This window comes from Eleutherodactylus coqui, chromosome 13, assembly GCF_035609145.1.
Source record: "Eleutherodactylus coqui strain aEleCoq1 chromosome 13, aEleCoq1.hap1, whole genome shotgun sequence".
In the NCBI taxonomy this organism is placed as follows: Eukaryota; Metazoa; Chordata; class Amphibia; order Anura; family Eleutherodactylidae; genus Eleutherodactylus; species Eleutherodactylus coqui.
In genome coordinates, this window is record NC_089849.1 from 126,006,465 (window position 1) to 126,023,937 (window position 17,473).

The 17,473-nt window shown below is 46.2% G+C and overlaps 1 protein-coding gene across 2 annotated transcripts in view; it reads right to left on the reverse strand.

Annotated features, from left to right (window-relative positions):
• The window catches only part of OSBP (oxysterol binding protein), a 66,729-nt gene that overhangs the window by 23,135 nt on the left and 26,121 nt on the right, over positions 1-17,473 (reverse strand). For both annotated transcript variants that reach the window (XM_066586915.1, XM_066586916.1), the window contains exons 4-7: positions 15,113-15,305; positions 13,234-13,342; positions 10,432-10,483; positions 8,147-8,278 (exon numbers count right to left, since the gene is read on the reverse strand). In XM_066586915.1, coding sequence (XP_066443012.1) covers positions 8,147-8,278; positions 10,432-10,483; positions 13,234-13,342; positions 15,113-15,305 — 486 coding nt within the window. The remainder of the gene's footprint in view (positions 1-8,146; positions 8,279-10,431; positions 10,484-13,233; positions 13,343-15,112; positions 15,306-17,473) is intronic.

Below are 17,473 nucleotides of genomic sequence, written 5' to 3' on the forward strand. Positions count from 1 at the left end.
TCATTTTTTAATAAGTATGGTATGAGATACTTTGTCAAATGCTTTACTAAAAAGTCAAGATATACTATATCCACCGCATCTCCCTGATCAATGTAGTCTGTGATTCTGTCATAGGAGAAGTTAGATTTGTCTGGCATGACTTGTTTGTTACAAACCCATGCTGGCTCTGGTTAATTACTCCATTTTTATCCAAGTACTTGCGTACATGCTGTTTAATAGTTTGTTCAAAGACCTTTCCCGGTATAGAAGTCAGGCTCACAGGCCTGTAGTTTCCTGAATTTCCCTTTTTTTTTTTTTAAGATAGGGATAACATTTGCCCTTTTCCAATCTTCTGGGACTTCTCCTGTTCTCCAGGAATTTTCACAGATTCAGGCAATTGGTTCAGCAATTTACCTCCGCTGCTTCCTTTAGTATCCTAGGATGTAATTCATCTGGACCTTGAGACTTGAATTCATGTAAGTTAGCTAAGTGTTCCGTCACCATCTCTCTGCTTACAGACAGCCTGCATTCTTTGATTCCCCCAATAGCACAGGGAGGATCAGCTGTTACATTTACTTTCTGGAGAGAAAACTAAAGCAAAACTAGATGCAGTCAAGGCCAATACAAAAAGTAAAACAGATCCGAAAACTAAATTGAGAGTACAAAAAAATATACCCATCAGGGTGCGGTTCCAGAACGGGTTTACAATAGGGCTTACTAGAGTCAAGAGAGCTATTTTTTTTGTACCCTCAGCTTAGTTTGTGTACCAGTATACTGTTGGTATTGGCCTTCTCTGCATCTAGTTTTGCTTTGTATCCACCCTTTGTGCTTATTTCTTTGGTGTTCTTGGAGACCCGTGCTTTGGAATATTTTAGCATCCTTATTATTGTGTAAGGATTTCTGCTTTCATCAGCGACATGAAAATAGAAACAACGATCAAGTTCTATGCAGTGATAACAGATACGCAGCGTTTATTAGACGTTATCAAAGTAGATTAGCAACACAAAATACAATGGTGGAGACATCCTGAACGTCTCGTCTCAAGAACAGTCAAAATTTTCCACTGACGATTGCCCTCATGGACCTGAAATTAAGCGGCAAGTCAAACATTTACCGTAATATTGGCAACGTCAGACAGGCGTCGTCTGATACATTCTTTGTACAACCCGCATGATGCTAGATGCAGCACAAGGCCTGGTAGTTTATGGGACGGCCAGTTTTGAATCTGTTACCAACGTGCAAACCAGAGGCATTGCTGATGTCAAAGGGTTGCCGGCCATCTAGAAATGGACAGTTCATACAAATACGGCACTTTTTCCCCATTGTCCATGAAAAAAAAACAACAAAGCATATTTTTGGGGAGATTTCTGAGGCTGCGGCCGCCTGAGGAGGTCATTGTGATTGGAAAGATTATTACAGCTCACAGTAAATGCTGAGAAAAAAAATATACGTGATCCAGGTATATGGGTCAAATACTGCCAGACCTCATCATTGTGGTCCTCCAAAGGGTTGGTGAAAAATGTTGGTTGTCCGATTTGCGGATAAGATCAGAAAAAAACCCTGGTTAGAAAATAAAGAAGCCTCCCATTTGTGACGGCCACATCTCACCCGGCGGCTTCACAAGCTTATTTTTATCTTGATAGCAGTTTAGAGTTTCAGCTCTGCTTTTAAAAAGCCACAAAACACCAGATTTTTTTTTTTTACCCCTTATGGTCACTCAGATAATACACTTTTCATTGACATTGAAAGCCATCTCAGACCCAAAGATCACTGTTAAGTCTTCGGTTACCAAGGCAACACATCGGCCCTTCGCAATTTCACGGTGGAGGGCTGATGCCGTCACAGAGGGAGCCCCTCCCTCTGAACTCCATACACACCACAACACTGATTGCGACATGTAAGGTGTTAACGGTGGGGATTGGTGTTCTTGTCAATCCCTACTGTCAGTCATAGATAGCTCCCGCTGCGTACAGAGCAGGCTCATGGAGTATGAAAGGGTTAAATAAACATGAATGTCTTAACCAGTTTCAGTTTACCATCTTGTAATGTAGTAAGGGACTGTTGATGGTGTGCCCTTACAATAAGGTTGAACTGTTAGCATCACCCTGTAAGGACCTTCCAGAAAAGGTCACATGTTCCTCCTAGCTCTTATGTGAAGAGATACTTTGACATGTGACCCAGAGGCTATCCTGATTGGCCAGTTAGTGAAGGAGGTCTCAGAACCTTGCAGACACTAGATGGGCGCCATCTGAGTGAGGCAGCACTAGAAGTAAGCAGCTCTGAAGAGGGTGTATGCGAGACGCAGCAGGATGACAACTCTTAAAGTGGCGGAGGGCAGCATTGAAGAAGAGTGGTGTAGGCTGCATATGCAGTGAGGGCATGTGGCCCACAAACCCCGAGTCCGGGGAGGAGGCCATTCACAGATCTGTGTAGTGGCACGAGCCATAAATGCAGCATTGTCCCCTTGTTGGGGAACGGCCATAGCAATGATAGAGGAGTGTGTGGTACATCCGAGGAGTGGAGGTCTCCATTCCAGCCGTTTCCTGACCCACAGACAAGTATTATAAAGGTCTGCCCAGCAGACACTGCAGATGGAAGTCTAAAGATGCGAAGTGGCTCAGTGAGCCTAGGACATTGTAACGGAGTGCGGCTGGTAACCCTTTAAATGCCACTAGTTCAGACCTTCAGTGCAAGCAGGAAGTTGTAGTTTTAAATAATCTTGAGACCATTACCCGAAGCGCTCTAAACTGTATAAGGCCCTTGTGTGAGGCTTTCTAGTTTTTAATGTACCGTATCATGTATTGGAAAAGTTTTTTTAAAAAATGTATATGGGGTAAAATGTAGAAAAAATATTTTGCCATTACTTCTGTTTTTTTAATGTTACAGCATTCATGGTGCAGTAAAGCGACCCGTTCCCTTTTGTTCTACAGGTCAGAAGACTACGACAATACCCATTACAGAGTTTGTGGTTTTACAAAGAACTTTGCTTTTTGCTGGAGAGCTGGAGCTGGTCTCATTTTGAGCCAAATAAAACTTTTTGATTGTTTTTTTTTGTAGACATGGGGTGACCTGTAAAAAAAAAAAATACAATACCAGAATTTTTCGAACTCCCCATGGGGGATAAATAATGCAATGTTTTATAGTTTGGAGCTTTATGGCTGCAGTGATAGCAAATGTGTTTAATTTGTTTTTCTTCAAAAACTGGAAAAAAGGTTTAACATGATGTGCGTTTTACTTGAAGCAGGCGTTGTGTGGGACTGGGTGCTCTCCGGGCAGGGACTAGCAGGGAAAGAAAAGCTGTGTCTCTATTCCAGTAAAGTTGGGAGGACACGGAGGCGAGCCGCGCTGCAAGTATAGCTTTACTTTAATGGTTAATCCCAGATCAGCTGGCGAGGTAAACAGCCGGTAGCGGGGATCTCCATCCTTCTTTTCAACCTCCTGCAGTAAGATCTGACCATTTGCAGTCATTTCCCAGGACATCATCTGCCAGGCTTCAAGAAGAGGTTTCTTGGCAACAATATCTATACTGTCATCACTTTTACATCATCTAGTGTTTCTCTGAAAATAAGCCCAAGTCCCTCCCGTGCTCTCCAGAGCTCCGGCGCGGTTCCCACAGTCCTCAGCTGCCCATAACATCACTTCCTGGTTACAGGATTCATAAATCCCACCTGCAGGAAGTGATAGCTGTGATTGGTTCATTGATCGCTGCTCAGCCAATCAATGCAGAGCTCGATGAACCAATCCCAGCCATCGCATTGAGGAGGCAGGATTTAGGAATTAGCTGAGCCGCAATTCATAAATCTCGCCTCCACAACTGAACCAAGCACAGCAATCACAATGTAGAGGCGGGATCTATGAATTGGCAAAGTATAAGACGACATTCCGTGAAAATAAGACCTAGTGTTTCTTTTGGGGCAAAAATTAATATAAGATAGGGTCTTATTTTATCACTTGCAGCAGCCTTTAACCTCTTGAGGCTTTAGGGCCTACAGTTACAGCCTGCAGCGTCAGGGTATGTATGGAGGGAGATCGTGTGGCAACCTCTCTTCATACAACGTAAGGGCTGGCTGTTTCTTACAGCTCACACTCGCCAATAGCTCTGATAAGCAGTGTGGCTCATCAGAGTGGTTAACCTTTTAAATGCCGCTGCCGTTCTGCAAGTGACATTTAAATTCCCCAGACAATTTTCAGGGGTTCCGTACAGCACCCAGTGAGATCGCAGGGAGTGGTGTGGGTGTCATGGCAAAAAAAAATTAAAAATAAGGGCAATGTCCTTAAGGTGTTAAGGAAGTTTGGAACAGTTTGATAAAGGAACTTCTACTGCCACCTTCTGGCTTTCATGGTTATTGCAACCACCTAAAATTGAACGCTCTGAACTGAAGAAATGGTTGACTATTATGACTTTTAGCTGTAATGTAGCTCCATGACCATTCAAGCCTGCTAATATTGACAAGTTAGCGGATCAGCGTACCACGTCCCATACTACCACGTCCCGTACGACCACGCTTGAAGACCTCCCTCTTTGCCCATTTGTGAAGCATGAATAAGGCAATCCAAGTGTAACTTATCCCTTGTAGTAGGACTTCTGGCTCCGGCCTCTCAGGAAAAACTATTCCCTGACAATTTTGTGAATTGATTTAACATAATGGGAGGTAAGCAAAACAATCCTGCAGGTCAAAAAAAAAAATTAAGATTTTCTTTCTTCTTAATATTGCAGACCTAACAAACACTGAATCCCATCTAACAACCCTGGACCAGGGCACGTCCCTACTGCTTCCCTACACCAGCGGTTCCCTTGACAGCAGTCATCCACTGGCTCTTCCAAAATATCGGAGTCCGACTCAATATCACAGATGCCAGCGAGAGGCGCCTCCAACTCCTCACAGATGCCAGCGAAAGGCGCCTCCAACTCCTCTTAAGTATCCTCTTGCAGTAATAGGGCTTTTTGTTTTTGCCCGCTTGCAGGCATACCAAGGCCTCGGTAAATGTAGATGTTCTGCATTGTGAACAGAGGTGATGGGCCCGGTTTAACCATCATTCAGCTCATGCGTCGGCAGCCGACGGACTTCCTTCAGCTCAGGGTCAATCTGTGCGGTCTGACTTTGGGAAGGTTTCATAGTATAAAGTACATAAAACCAAATCCCAATAGCTAAATATCGGCACACTGTCATCCTACACATTATAGTGTTAACCCTTCGTTTATCTGGAATGACCATTCCTCATCTAGGCATTCATTGGACAAGTCAAACCACTTGCTCATCTCTACCCCACAAGTCGCGGCCCCTTCGTCTCTTGGGCTGGGGGGCAGAGCTGCCGGTGATGCCTGTCTTGTTTTCTTTAAATCTTTAGTACTATAACAATGCCTGTCCCCATTTCATTTTTGCCTACAGCTCAGGCTATCCCTAACAATCTGGGCCGGCTCACCTGCTGAACCTTACGAGGCCCGACGCTAAACATTACTTTTATGCTGTAGTTCTGGACCAAGTTAAATACCAATACCCGCCTCGGCCCTGGATTAAAGCAGTCTCCTTAAAGACCCCACTCACATCTGTTTTAGGGGGTCACATCTCCCTACCTGACTCTTCCTAACCTTATGCCGATTTCCCAGTGCCTGGCAGCAGCTGGTCTCCCCGCAGCTCCTTTGGTTCTGATCTTAGTCCTTCCTTTGCGTTTCCGATCTTCCATTCTCCCTGATTTTTGAGTTTGATATATTGGTTATCTCTCACATTCTTGTTCTTGGCAAATCGCCAGATGCTCCTGCATTTACTGGAGTCCATAAGGCGATAACCCTTACTTATCACCAATTCTATTCTTACAGACTCCTCCTGGTCACCTTGGACATTCTACCTCGCCATGCATGCTTGACTGGCCCACAGAGCTGGTGAAAGGAATTCACTTTTTTTCTTCCCCCTTATTGTTTTATCACTATTTTTATTGAAATGTCCTGTTTTCCTCCATGCGGCGCAGTAACATCCATTATATTATATTCTAGGCCAGTTCAACCTTTGATTTTCTTTCGTAATGTTTGAGCAGTGGGGATGTTCAATATATCTCAGTTTTGTCTGTTTTTATGATTGAACATTTAGCACTTCCTCATTTATAAATACAATTGTGACGGTCGGGTCCGCCCGCTTTGGTGTTGATACTTGGCTTCCTGTTTACCGCAAGTTTTATTAAACTCTTTAAAAAGTTCTTAAGAAATAATTATTCAAAGATATTACAGAAGAAAAAAAAACACAACAAAAAACCCTAGAAAAACAACAATGGTTTTGCTGCATTCGTAAAGTTGCAGGTTATCAAACTCTTTCATTATTAATCCCAAGTGGATAACGCCATCGGAGAAAAAGCCAGACACAAGGGCAGAACTACCATCTAATTAGCCTCCAAATCTGTAATAAAAAATGATCTAAAAGCTGAATGCTTCCCAAAACGGTACCAATATAAACGACAGGTCGCCCCGCAAACAACAAGCCCTCCCACAGCTCCATAGACGGAAAAATACAAATGTTATGGAGATCAAGAGAAAAGATGGCAGCAGAAGGCAAATTTAAAAAAAAATTTAAATATATACCATATATACTGGAGGAGTATTAGCCGACCCGGGTATAAGCCACAAAAAAGTGGGAAAACTTATTGACTCGAGTATATACTAGGTAAAGAAACAACACAATCCTCACCTCCCAGCCAGCGTCTGCGTCCCCGGCACGATGGTCTCCCGGGCGGTGCGCAAGCTGCTTGAGAATTCTCCCCGCTATCATCTTCCTGCTCAGCTATCCACCGCCGTCAGCGCTGTGATTGGATCGAGCACCAGCCAATGACAGCCGGTGTTCGATAAACCAATCACAGCTATCCAGTGATGTCATCTACTGAATGATTGTGAATGATCGAGCTGCGGCTGTGATTGGCTGGCGCTCGATCCAATCACAGTGCTTACCTACACAGCGCTCACTGCGGGGGAATTCAAAGCTGAGCAGGGAGATGATAGTGGGGAGAATTCTCAAGCAGCTTGCCACACCGCTGGGGAGACCATCGCGCCGGGGACACAGACGCAGGCTGGGAGGTAAGTATTGCGCGTTTTTTGCTGTTGTTTTTTTTTACCTCACTCGAGTATAAGCCGAGGGGGTATTTTTCAGCATAAAAAAATGTGCTGAAAAACTAGGCTTATACTCGAGTATATATGGTATATTTATTTTATTTCAAAGGGGTTATTTTGACTGTATAATGCCTTTCCCATGCACTAACACAACAAATCCTCCCCTCTCCACCCCCACAGTCGTACTCAGAGTCCCCCGTGCCGTCACATTTAAAGGCTGCCCCAGCCTGGTTACAGGATGTCACAGGGGCTGCAATCGTTCACCAAGCTCTGCTATTGGCTGCAGTGCCTGCGGCGTCCAGTAAACCATGCGGTCCTGCAGCCTGTAAACCACAGGCCCACAGTATGGGGCACACAGTATGGGGCACAGCGGACAGGGCACAGAGGGGAGTAGATCACGCTTATTTTACTGCTCAGGAAAGGAGCTTCGCAGATCAGCTGTAACTCGGAGACCAACTTCCTTAGGCATTACTATATAAACACTATATACAGTTGGCATAGCTGTAATAATGCTGACCCGCAGAATAAAGACCATGAATGCAATAAAAATAACCCCCAGAAAATGGTGCAATTGCTTTTTTTCCCCATTTTTCCCCCACTTGTACATTTTAAAAAAAGTCTTCCAATATATTATATGGCATTTTAAATGGTAGCATTGAAAAATACAACTCCTCTCACAAAAAACAGAGGAATTCCGGGAAAATCGGGATACCAGAACTGCAGAAAGTGACCTGGTGCATCGCAGACCCTTGGTCATGAAAGGGTTAAGGATGCGCTGCACATATTTATCCAATTGTGGATGCTGGCCGGCCCCCAAAGTGTGGCTAACAGATGGATGATCATCAGGCCTCTCACCCCCCGGCCATGTATGGGGCAAGCACTACTGTGTCATGTCACGGCTCATCCTCGTGTGACCGGGGAGGCTCCTCTGACTATTTACACTTCCATCGAATTTAGATCAGTTGGGAGAACTTTCTATCATTTCTTAGCCCGAGAATAAGCAGCTGCCCGTCTCCTCAAGGTCTGAAGCTCCATAAGAGGGCAGAATACAGCAACGGCGCCCCCCATACTTACAGGCATCGGGATCTTACTCAGCTCTTTCCCAATGCAATTCTTCATAACGCTCCATAAATTAAGGCTGTAGTTGGGTTTATATGGAATTCTTGTGCGTCTCTCCTTCCTTGCGTCTTCTGATGGTGGCCGCACCTACAGGGGAAACAAAGGAAGCTGCATTAGTCATGCGGCAAGGGTCGACATTTCCAGAAAAGCTACAGTCACATTCTGCAATGAAGCCGTCTGCAGCCATATCTACTGTAAGCGATTGACCCGTGCCAGCAACTCTATAGTAACTACTAGGAGGACTACCCAAAGGCTTACTACAGGGAACATGCCTGCAACAAGAAGTCAAACTCATGGCATATACGGTGGATGCGCCATAGAACTCTTAGATGAGGATACCCCTTGAATTCCTCCCATTTACAAGATCTCGGCTTTCTCAGTCTATGAATGGAAACATTCTTGCTCATATCCAGAGACTGAAAAGGATCCAATACGTGTAGCAGCTGAAGGGTTGCTACAATGTTTCCAGTTTAGGATCCTCTGTCAGTCTGGACTCCAGGCGGATACGTTTTTACATTGGCGCTCACTAGCAGAACAGATTTGAACTGCAGATGAGTGTAGCTCAAAAGTCTTGATACAATGGCAACAAAACCGAGCTGTGGTCAGGACTAGGCCTGGACAGAGTTTTAGCCTTTGGATGTAAGCAAGAATCTTTACTACCAGCAAGTTGAGAACTAATGATATGGAATGTAAAGAGTAGCTGCACTTTCAGAATACGTTGCTGGGTGTGTACAATGAGGAGCAGCACTATTTCTGGACTTGTATCCTGCAAACTATCTGTAATTTTCATTCTCTGGCAGCATGTCTGTATAAGACAGTCATCCTCCCTCCTCCCCTCTGCTCTTTATAGACTTCAAATGAACAGAATGTGCCCTGCTTCACTTCCTGTAATCAGTCTGCTCTCTCACTAGAGATGGATTTCACTTAACAAATGTGGACAGCAAGTTAGCCCCCTACTAACAGGTAGAATTGGGAAAACTAGAAAAACCCTTAAGGAAAGGTCCCTTAAATAGCAGATTTGGAATTTAGGTCTCATTTAAATATATTTGGGGCGGAGCTCATTCGCCTTAACTTGTTAGACCCAACTAATTCTCGTGGTAAGAACCAGTAAATCATTTTCCGTCACTGCAGATTCTACTTCGAAGTATATAAAACTATCTGGATTATGTTTTATTCCAGCTCCAAGAAGAGATCAGAAAATGTCCTTCAGCTTCTTATTCTTCATTTACAGAATGTACTATGCTGAATAGCGGGGGTCCTTATGGCTGCAGAGGGAACAACAAGGTCTCATTTATTAGACATTTTATCCAATTTGAAACAATTGTGTAACAGGAAATTTTTTTTTCCCTGTAAAACATTAGATGTTGCAGTCAGCACCGACCGCGGCATCTGTGGGGTTAAACATTGTAGAAAAGGGATTGGATGAGGAAGCACTCTTCTTTTTACTCCTTTTCTGGGAAAAATTACCCCAAACAAAAGTCTGTTACCCCACACCAGATGGAGAAAGGAGCGCAATCCCAGATTGTGCAGATCGGGGGTGGGGGAGTGCGGAAAGAGGCAGCGGAGAACAAAGACCCAAGAGACAGCAGCAAGTTCAGTATTCCCAACTCAACTTTGAACAGCCGTCGCGCCCCGTTCCGTCATGCCCATTCCATCGCGCCCCGTTCCGCCTCGCCCCGTTCCGTCATGCCCATTCCATCGCGCCCCGTTCCGTCATGCCCATTCCATCGCGCCCCGTTCCGTCATGCCCATTCCATCGCGCCCCGTTCCGCCTCGCCCCGTTCCGTCATGCCCATTCCATCGCGCCCCGTTCCGTCGCGGCCCGTGATACAGGATTCTGGTCTCATTTTAAAGCCAAGAATTGTGACTTCAAACCGCCTGCAGCCATAATAGAACAGGAGCGCTAGCAGTCTGAAGTACAACGAGCTCCGTCCATCCAAAACCGTGATGTCCTTTTCCTTCAAAACAGAGCTTGGAGTAATTAGCGGGTGGAATTGAAGGAAAGGGAACCTTAGAGGTCAATACTTTGAAGTGAATTTTAGGACAATCATGTTAGATAACTAAGGCGACTTTCACTTTTGCTAGTTATCACATCGGCGTCATCTGAAGACAAGTCATCTCACAAGGATTGTACAGTGACTAAGCGTTCCGTAGAGAGGACCGCACTTTATTTCATGGTCACTGGAGCAATCATTTTACTCCTGGTCAGAAATAGTGATGTTTAATACAACTGCATTCACCTGCTCCTCCAGTATGTCGCAGCTTGCGGCACTGATGTTGCTACCAGATCGCCTGCAAAGAAGAAACGGAAGGTCTTAAGAGGCGGGTCTGTAGAATCTCATGAAAATACAAAGAGTTACAGGAGTTCTTAGATAAACAAAAACCATTAAGCAGACATAGTAAGGACAAGCAGTGAAAGGTCAGCGCCTAAACTGCTTACAAACACTGTAGTATTGCCAAACAGAGCGGCAAAGATTACATATATCCCCCCACCGCTGTCTAATGTCTAATCTGTGTCTCCTCCCTTTCAGTTTCATCCCATTGCTTCTAGTCTTTCCTTGTACAGATGAGAATAGGGCTGATCCCTCTGCACTGTGACAGCCCTTCAGATATTTGTAGACCGCTATTAAGTCTCCTCTCGGCCTTCTCTTCTGCTAAACATTCCCAGATCCTTTACCCGTTCCTCATAGGACATGATTTGCAGACCGCTCACCATCTTGGTAACTCTTCTCTGAACTTGCTCCAGTTTGTCTGTCTGTTATAAAGTGGGGTGCCCAGAACTGGACCCAGTATTCCAGATGAGGTCTGACTAAGGAAGAGTAGAGGGGGATAATGACCTCACGTGATCTAGACTCTATGCTTCTCTTAATACATCCCAGAATTGTGTTTGCCTTATTGTCTGCTGCATCACATTGTTGACTCATGTTCAGTATGATCTATAAGTATATCAAAGTATTTTCCACATGTCCTGCTGCTTAGCCCAATTCCTACCATTGGCTCAGCCAATTCATAATTCCCGTCTCCACATCGCGATGGCTGTTGATTGGCTTTTTGAGCACCATGGCTCAGCCAAGCAATGCGATGGCTGTGATTGGCTGAGAACGGCACTCGAGAACCAATCACAGACATCGCTTCTTGGAGGAGGGATTTATGAATTCCGTCACCAGGAGGTGATGATGTTCGAGTGTCTAGGACTGCGGGAACAGCATGGACCTCCCCGAAAATAAGACCTAGTGCCTCTTTTGGGGCAAAAATTAATATAGGACAGGGTCTTATTTTCCGGCAAACATGGCAGTTCTCTCAACAGGTTAGAATCCATCATAATGTGCCCATCAGTGGGGGATAGTAGATATTACTGCTCCCCATGTCCTTTCTTATTATGAATATCACCTGGTGATCCCGCCAACTACCCATACAGAAAGCAGGCGCTGGGCAAGATGCAGTATTAGTCTTAGGGTTTTGTAGAGTTATAACAGGGTTAGCCTCCGTTGGGCGCGGGAGCTCGTCAAGGCAATCGTCCCACAGTCAGGCAGGGATATCGTAGGTCCTGCATAAAGTCAGTGTGCTTCAATAGAGGCTGATTGACCCTGGAAGGTTATTTGTGTGTGTGTGGTGCCCTCAAACTGAGTGCTGCACTAATACTTGCTGTATAAACCTCTACCGTCAGACGACACGTATGTCGGTTTGGTTTATCATCATTGTGTGTGTGTATATTGGGGTTAATAATGGTATGTTTGACGGTTGCATCCTTTAGCAGTGATGGTTGTCTGGTTATTGGTTCCTGCCATTATACAGAATGGTAGCAGTGTTAATAGGCATAAAGGAGTACTTGAAGTAGTCCTTGATTTTCACGAGCTGCAGGCTAGCTCCACCCACCGCGCCATCCAACCAGTGGCTGACTGCTGTTTGCGTATTACTGTGCATAGAGAGCTGCCAATCATTGACTGCAGGGCGGGGTGGGTGTGTTGGAAACACTGGGGTTTAATAGATCTCATTTGCCTCCACTGCTCTTTCCCTGATGGACTTCAAAGTCTCCCAACATGACCCTGTCCAGCGCAGCGCACCACTCGATTGCCTGTTTCGTGGCGTGCATTCTGGTGCTGCGCTTTCCCTAGGTAATCGAAGCGCCCACCCGGTCATCCACATGATGTAATGCGATTCACCAGACCACTTCTTAGATTACTTCGTAGTCCAGTTGTGACACCCGCAGGCCCTTTGTAGGTGATTGCGGTGGACAGGGATCAGTATGGGCAGTTGTCCACTACCAGTCATTGCACCTACATGACCTGCTATGTTGCATTGGTCAGGCCATCATGGTTTCTTCCTGGTCAGAGCCTTACACTTTCATGGTTCCTGCTTGAAATACATCAGTCACAAAGCGGACTGTTTAACCGGATCCACTGTGGAAGTCTCCATATGGATGGCGCCTGTAAACCCGCGGCTCGGCCACCGATCTCTGCTGCGTCCGTGCGTGGACTTAGCACTGTAAATGGGCAATATCCATGATCAGGATTTCTGAGGACAGCGATCCACGTGGAAGTGCCCTGGAAATTCAAAGGAATGTTCCAGTTGACGGGGCTCCATCCCCTGCAGATCCGGGGGACAAGAGCCGCAAGTTTGTACTGCAGTTTTGGTAGAAAATAATCAGGTTTTGACTGTTGGGTGTAAGTGGAGTGCCGCTTTATACATTTCTGCCACTTGAGTACGTTCATTTATGGCATTGCTGTCATTTCTTTTATTGCTTAGTCCTACGGTATTCACCCCTCCTCCTAGAGTTAAATAGCTGCCAACCATTAATAATGCCGCCTCTGGACCCAACCCTGCGATCTACATTCAGATATAGCACGTTTCCTGAACATGTCTGTATAGCGGACTACAGCCATCGCCCTCCATGCCCGCGGACAGCCAGTCAACAGCCTTCTATCTGCCATCCGTGCCGCTCTCCGGTCAGACACCCCTTTAATGGTTATTACATACATGACCAAGCAGTTTTGCTGACTTAATGCCATAATGACCAACGTTGCCCCCTCCTCCCAACTTACTTGTGTCCCAAACCATCTTGGGAAGGACTGCTAATGATTTCAGGAGCATCAAAGAATTCGTTCTCGTCATCTTCATCACTTAGGTCTCCTTTGCCCGCCCCGCAAGGGTCTAAGAATGAAACAGAGATACTGGACATTCTGCGTCTATTCTTCAGCCACATGTGAGAAGGTGCGTTCCTGAGCCGGCGGCAGACGGAGTGCATAAAGCAGGTATCCTGGCCGCTCGCTGGTGGTCACAGCCACCAACACAATGACAAGTTACATGCAGGCTGGGCTCCTGTTTTCGGCTTCTTTCACATGACCTTTTTAATTCCAGCACTGTTTTGTGTTGGTTTCCATCATCTTTGCAGAAACCTCCACAGAAACAGAAGTCTGGATGGCAGCGCAGTGCTTATTGTGCGAGGCGCAGAGATGGTTGGTCCCGAGTCACACGGTTTATGGCAGTCTAGTCAACTGGATAGAAAAGCACAAATCATGGCTCTTCTCTACCCAACCAGACTGATGGGCACAAACCTAGTAAAACAGACCAAAGACCATCTCCGTCTCACACACTAACCCCAGGTATCCAGACACCTCGGCTCCGGAGGGCCCGTACAGGCAGATCTGAAGCTCGCCCCTTTGCTGAATGTCTGAGTGACTTTGTAGTGAATCATCTTGCAGGCCCGTACCCACACAGAAGGAAGACATTACTTGTGAAGTGCAGTCACGTGGGCCCCGTGGGGTCACCTCACTGACAGGAGGGGGCGGTTGGGACGCGGCATCTCCCTCCATCTGCTGCGCCATCATCCACTATTGCCCCCATCTTACCCTCCGGGTGGACGATGAAGGGGGAAGATGGAGCATTGCTGTGGACTTACTAAATGAGTAGCGCTGGCAGACTGACCAGAGCCACCACAATCTACAGTGTGTGAGGGAGACCGGACGGCATGGACCTGCCGTCACTTCAGTTAGACCCGTTGACTATGTAGTCCAATCAAGCAAACTTTACTTAAAGGGGGAGAACACCGTTGATGAGCTGTGCTCCGGATAGACCATCAATAGTTCTATCTGCTGCATTCCTTCGCTGTGGACCCCGGCTGACCAGCTGATTGTGGCAGGATTTCCCACAGAATTTCCACCCATGGAAGCTGCCATAGGATAGCATTAGAAAACACAATCCTACGCAGACGGCCGCGATTAGTCCGCGCGAAATCACACGCGGAAAACCAACCGCGGCATGCTCTATTTCTGTGCGGGTCTCGCAGAGGACCGTACAGAAATGTCACTCCCGGCGTGCCAACTCCGCTCTGCGCATGCGCCGGCTGGCCTGCAGCCGTCACAGAGACGGAGCCGCGGGAGAGGCAAGTGCCGCGCTGGTCCCTGCAGGGGCTCGAGTCGGGTCACGCTGCAAGAATTCTCGAAGCGGGATCCAGCCCGGCTGTCTGCAGGCGGCCTTACTGTATAATAACCCGTTATATGCCGGAAGCATCAGCACTTCCAGCGCTCTAATCGCGCCTGTAAGGACCAATCATGGATGTTTGATTCAGTCTTCAGCTCCGCTCACTCCAATCATATATATGGATTATACGTCTTCATGAACAGTCTATCATAAATGTCAGTGACTTCTGGGGAAACCGAACCGGCCGGAATAAGGGAATGTGAAACCTACAAAGATCATCATCATCATCATGGGGCACCAAACCTGATGTGGACCAATGGAACGGGTTTACTGCAGCAGAAGCCGTCGTTGGAGTGTGAACATGTCCATCGCCTCCACAGGCCTGACAAACTATGCAGATGCTTCCTCCCTGCGCCGTCCTACTGCGGTCCCCACGTGCAATGCATCCTGCTCAGTCCTAGCGGACAGAGGAAACAGCTGAAATCACCGTCCAAGACTCACCTTTGGGGCCCCCTGCACGCGTCTCTGCAGGCAGCACAGTGGCTCCACGGAATGCCCGCTCCAAGTGGTTGTGCTGCTTCGCCAGCTGCTCCAGCGTCTCCTCCAGGCGTAACCGCTGATCGCGCTCGTATTGCAAAGCTCTCTGCCAGCGCCGGCTGTGACTCTCTGCAAGGGACATGAAGTCTCGACATGCCTGAAGGAGGAAGACGACAACGGGAAATAAGAGCACAGATCCCAGCGCTGTCACACCTAGACTGCTGTGTGATCCTTAAGCCAGTTTACCTCTCCTGCCTGCACACACTTTACACGGAAAAGAGGGGGGGGGGCAAATCAAGCAAGAGGTGACAGTAGAAAGTTTGCAGTGTGTTTTTTTAGCCTCTGCTCAGGGGTCCTGGGCGGGGTATCTAACATTCACACACCCCAACAGATGGGAGAACCCCACTAAATGGGAAGCCACTGGGGAGCACTGACATGGAGAAGGACTTGGGGGTTTTATAACTAAGCTTAACCTGAGCAACCAGTGTCAGGCAGCTGCTGCCAAGGCAGATAGGATCATGGGGGCATCAGAAGAGGTCTAGGGGCGCATGATGAGAACACTGTTCGTCCTCTTTATTAGTCACTGGTCAGATCACACATGGAATATTGTGGACAGTTTTGGGCACCGCTACTCAAGGGTATATCAGGGTTCGAGCAGGTACAAAGGGGGCAACTAAAGTAATAAATAGAATGGGCGGACTACAATACCCAGAGAGCTTATCAAAATTGAGGCTATTTAGTTTAGAAAAAAGACGGCGACCTAATAACTATGTATAATATATTAGGAGTCAGTACAGAGATCTCTCCCATCATCTATTATACCCAGGACTGTAACAAGGGGGCGCTCTAATAACTATGTATAATATATCAGGGGTCAGTACAGAGATCTCTCCCGTCATCTATTATACCCAGGACTGTAACAAGGGGGTGCTCTAATAACTATGTATAATATATCAGGGGTCAGTACAGAGATCTCTCCCGTCATCTATTATACCCAGGACTGTAACAAGGGGGCGCTCTAATAACTATGTATAGATATATCAGGGGTCAGTACAGAGATCTCTCCCATCATCTATTATACCCAGGACTGTAACAAGGGAGCGCTCTAATAACTATGTATAGATATATCAGGGAACAATACAGAGATCTCTCCCATCATCTATTATACCCAGGACTGTAACAAGGAGGCGTTCTAATAACTATGTATAGATATATCAGGGGTCAGTAGAGAGATCTCACCCATCATCTATTATACCCAGGACTGTAACAAGGGGGCGATCTAATAACTATGTATAGATATATTAGGGGTCAGTACAGAGATCTCTCCCATCATCTATTTATACCCAGGACTGTAACAAGGGGGCGCTCTAATAACTATGTATAATATATCAGGGGTCAGTACAGAGATCTCACCCATCATCTATTATACCCAGGACTGTAACAAGGGGGCGCTCTAATAACTATGTATAGATATATTAGGGGTCAGTATAGAGATCTCTCCCATCGCCTATTATACCCAGGACTGTAACAAGGGGGCGCTCTAATAACTATGTATAGATATATCAGAGGTCAGTACAGAGATCTCCCCCATCATCTGTTTATATCCAGGACTGTAACAAGGAGGCGTTCTAATAACTATGTATAGATATATCAGGGGTCAGTACAGAGATCTCTCCCATCATCTATTATACCCAGGACTGTAACAAGGGGGCGCTCTAATAACCATGTATAGATATATCAGGGGTCAGTAGAGAGATCTCTCCCATCATCTATTATACCTGGACTGTAACAAGGGGGCGCTCTAATAACTATGTATAGATATATCAGGGGGTCAGTACAGAGATCTCTCCCATCATCTATTATACCCAGGACTGTAACAAGGGGGCGCTCTAATAACTATGTATAATATATCAGGGGTCAGTACAGAGATCTCACCCATCATCTATTATACCCAGGACTGTAACAAGGGGGCGCTCTAATAACTATGTATAGATATATTAGGGGTCAGTATAGAGATCTCTCCCATCGCCTATTATACCCAGGACTGTAACAAGGGGGCGCTCTAATAACTATGTATAGATATATCAGAGGTCAGTACAGAGATCTCCCCCATCATCTGTTTATATCCAGGACTGTAACAAGGAGGCGTTCTAATAACTATGTATAGATATATCAGGGGTCAGTACAGAGATCTCTCCCATCACCTATTATACCCAGGACTGTAACAAGGGGGCGCTCTAATAACTATGTATAGATATATCAGAGGTCAGTACGGAGATCTCTCCCATCATCTATTATACCCAGGACTGTAACAAGGGGGCGCTC